The following is an 843-nucleotide window of genomic DNA, read 5'->3' as shown; positions in this document are numbered from 1 at the left end:
TCTTAAGACAGGAGGTGAAAACATGAAATATATCAAAGGATTCAAACAACTATTAACAAGCAATGAAAAAGAAAACATATTTTGAACAAAATCTAATCTTCTATTCAGAAGTGACCTTTCTTTTAACACTGCATAGTCAATTACGTAGAATAAAGGATATATTGTGCTAAGGAGATAAATCACGATAATAATCCAAAACATCAACGACATCGAATTGGCTATTCTGGTTCGTCGAACAGAAGCTGTTTGGTTATACAGATAATACAGCTTTCGAACATTAAAAATAATTACAATAATAAATGGTATTCCACTAACATACAAACCAAACCCAATCTCAGCTAAAACTGCTGTTTCGAAAGATATTATGTTCATTAATTCGAGCACTTTAAATGCTCCGTATCCGATGGAAACGACAACAGAGCTTATCCAAATGGCAAAAGACATCCACAAAATTCGTTTACAAGTCAGATTCAAACTGTGGAGAGGATTGGCTATGAAAACAAAACGAACATATGATACTAAAACCATATGGAAAAATGCCGAATTAATAAATAAAAAGGTGAATATCTCATATATATATAGATGATAATACTCATAAAAAAGAGATTCATAAAATATCTGAACATATCGCGTCACGGAGGCGAGTACGTCAGACACTGCTAGGCATCCAATCAGGACGTATGTTGGAGTGTGCAGCCGTTTGGATACAGATACAAAACACACGGTGATAGAATTTCCAATTAATCCAATGCAGAACAAAATCGATGCAGCAATAACAATATACGTATTTGCCATTGTACTGCGTGTTTTCCCGAGGCACAATTTTACTAAAAGGAGTATCAA

General features: G+C 33.9%; 1 protein-coding gene across 1 annotated transcript; it reads right to left on the bottom strand.

Annotated features, from left to right (window-relative positions):
- On the bottom strand, positions 1-827 carry LOC128170900 (melanocyte-stimulating hormone receptor-like; the record flags this gene model as incomplete). Its single annotated transcript, XM_052836655.1, has 1 exon — positions 1-827. A coding segment is annotated over exon 1 (795 nt), but the record flags the coding sequence as incomplete, so codon positions are not given.
- Between the last annotated feature and the right edge of the window lie 16 nt (positions 828-843).

The sequence above is a fragment of the Crassostrea angulata genome, chromosome 2, assembly GCF_025612915.1.
Source record: "Crassostrea angulata isolate pt1a10 chromosome 2, ASM2561291v2, whole genome shotgun sequence".
Taxonomy (NCBI): Eukaryota; Metazoa; Mollusca; class Bivalvia; order Ostreida; family Ostreidae; genus Magallana; species Magallana angulata.
This window is presented reverse-complemented; position numbering and strand designations above follow the sequence as displayed.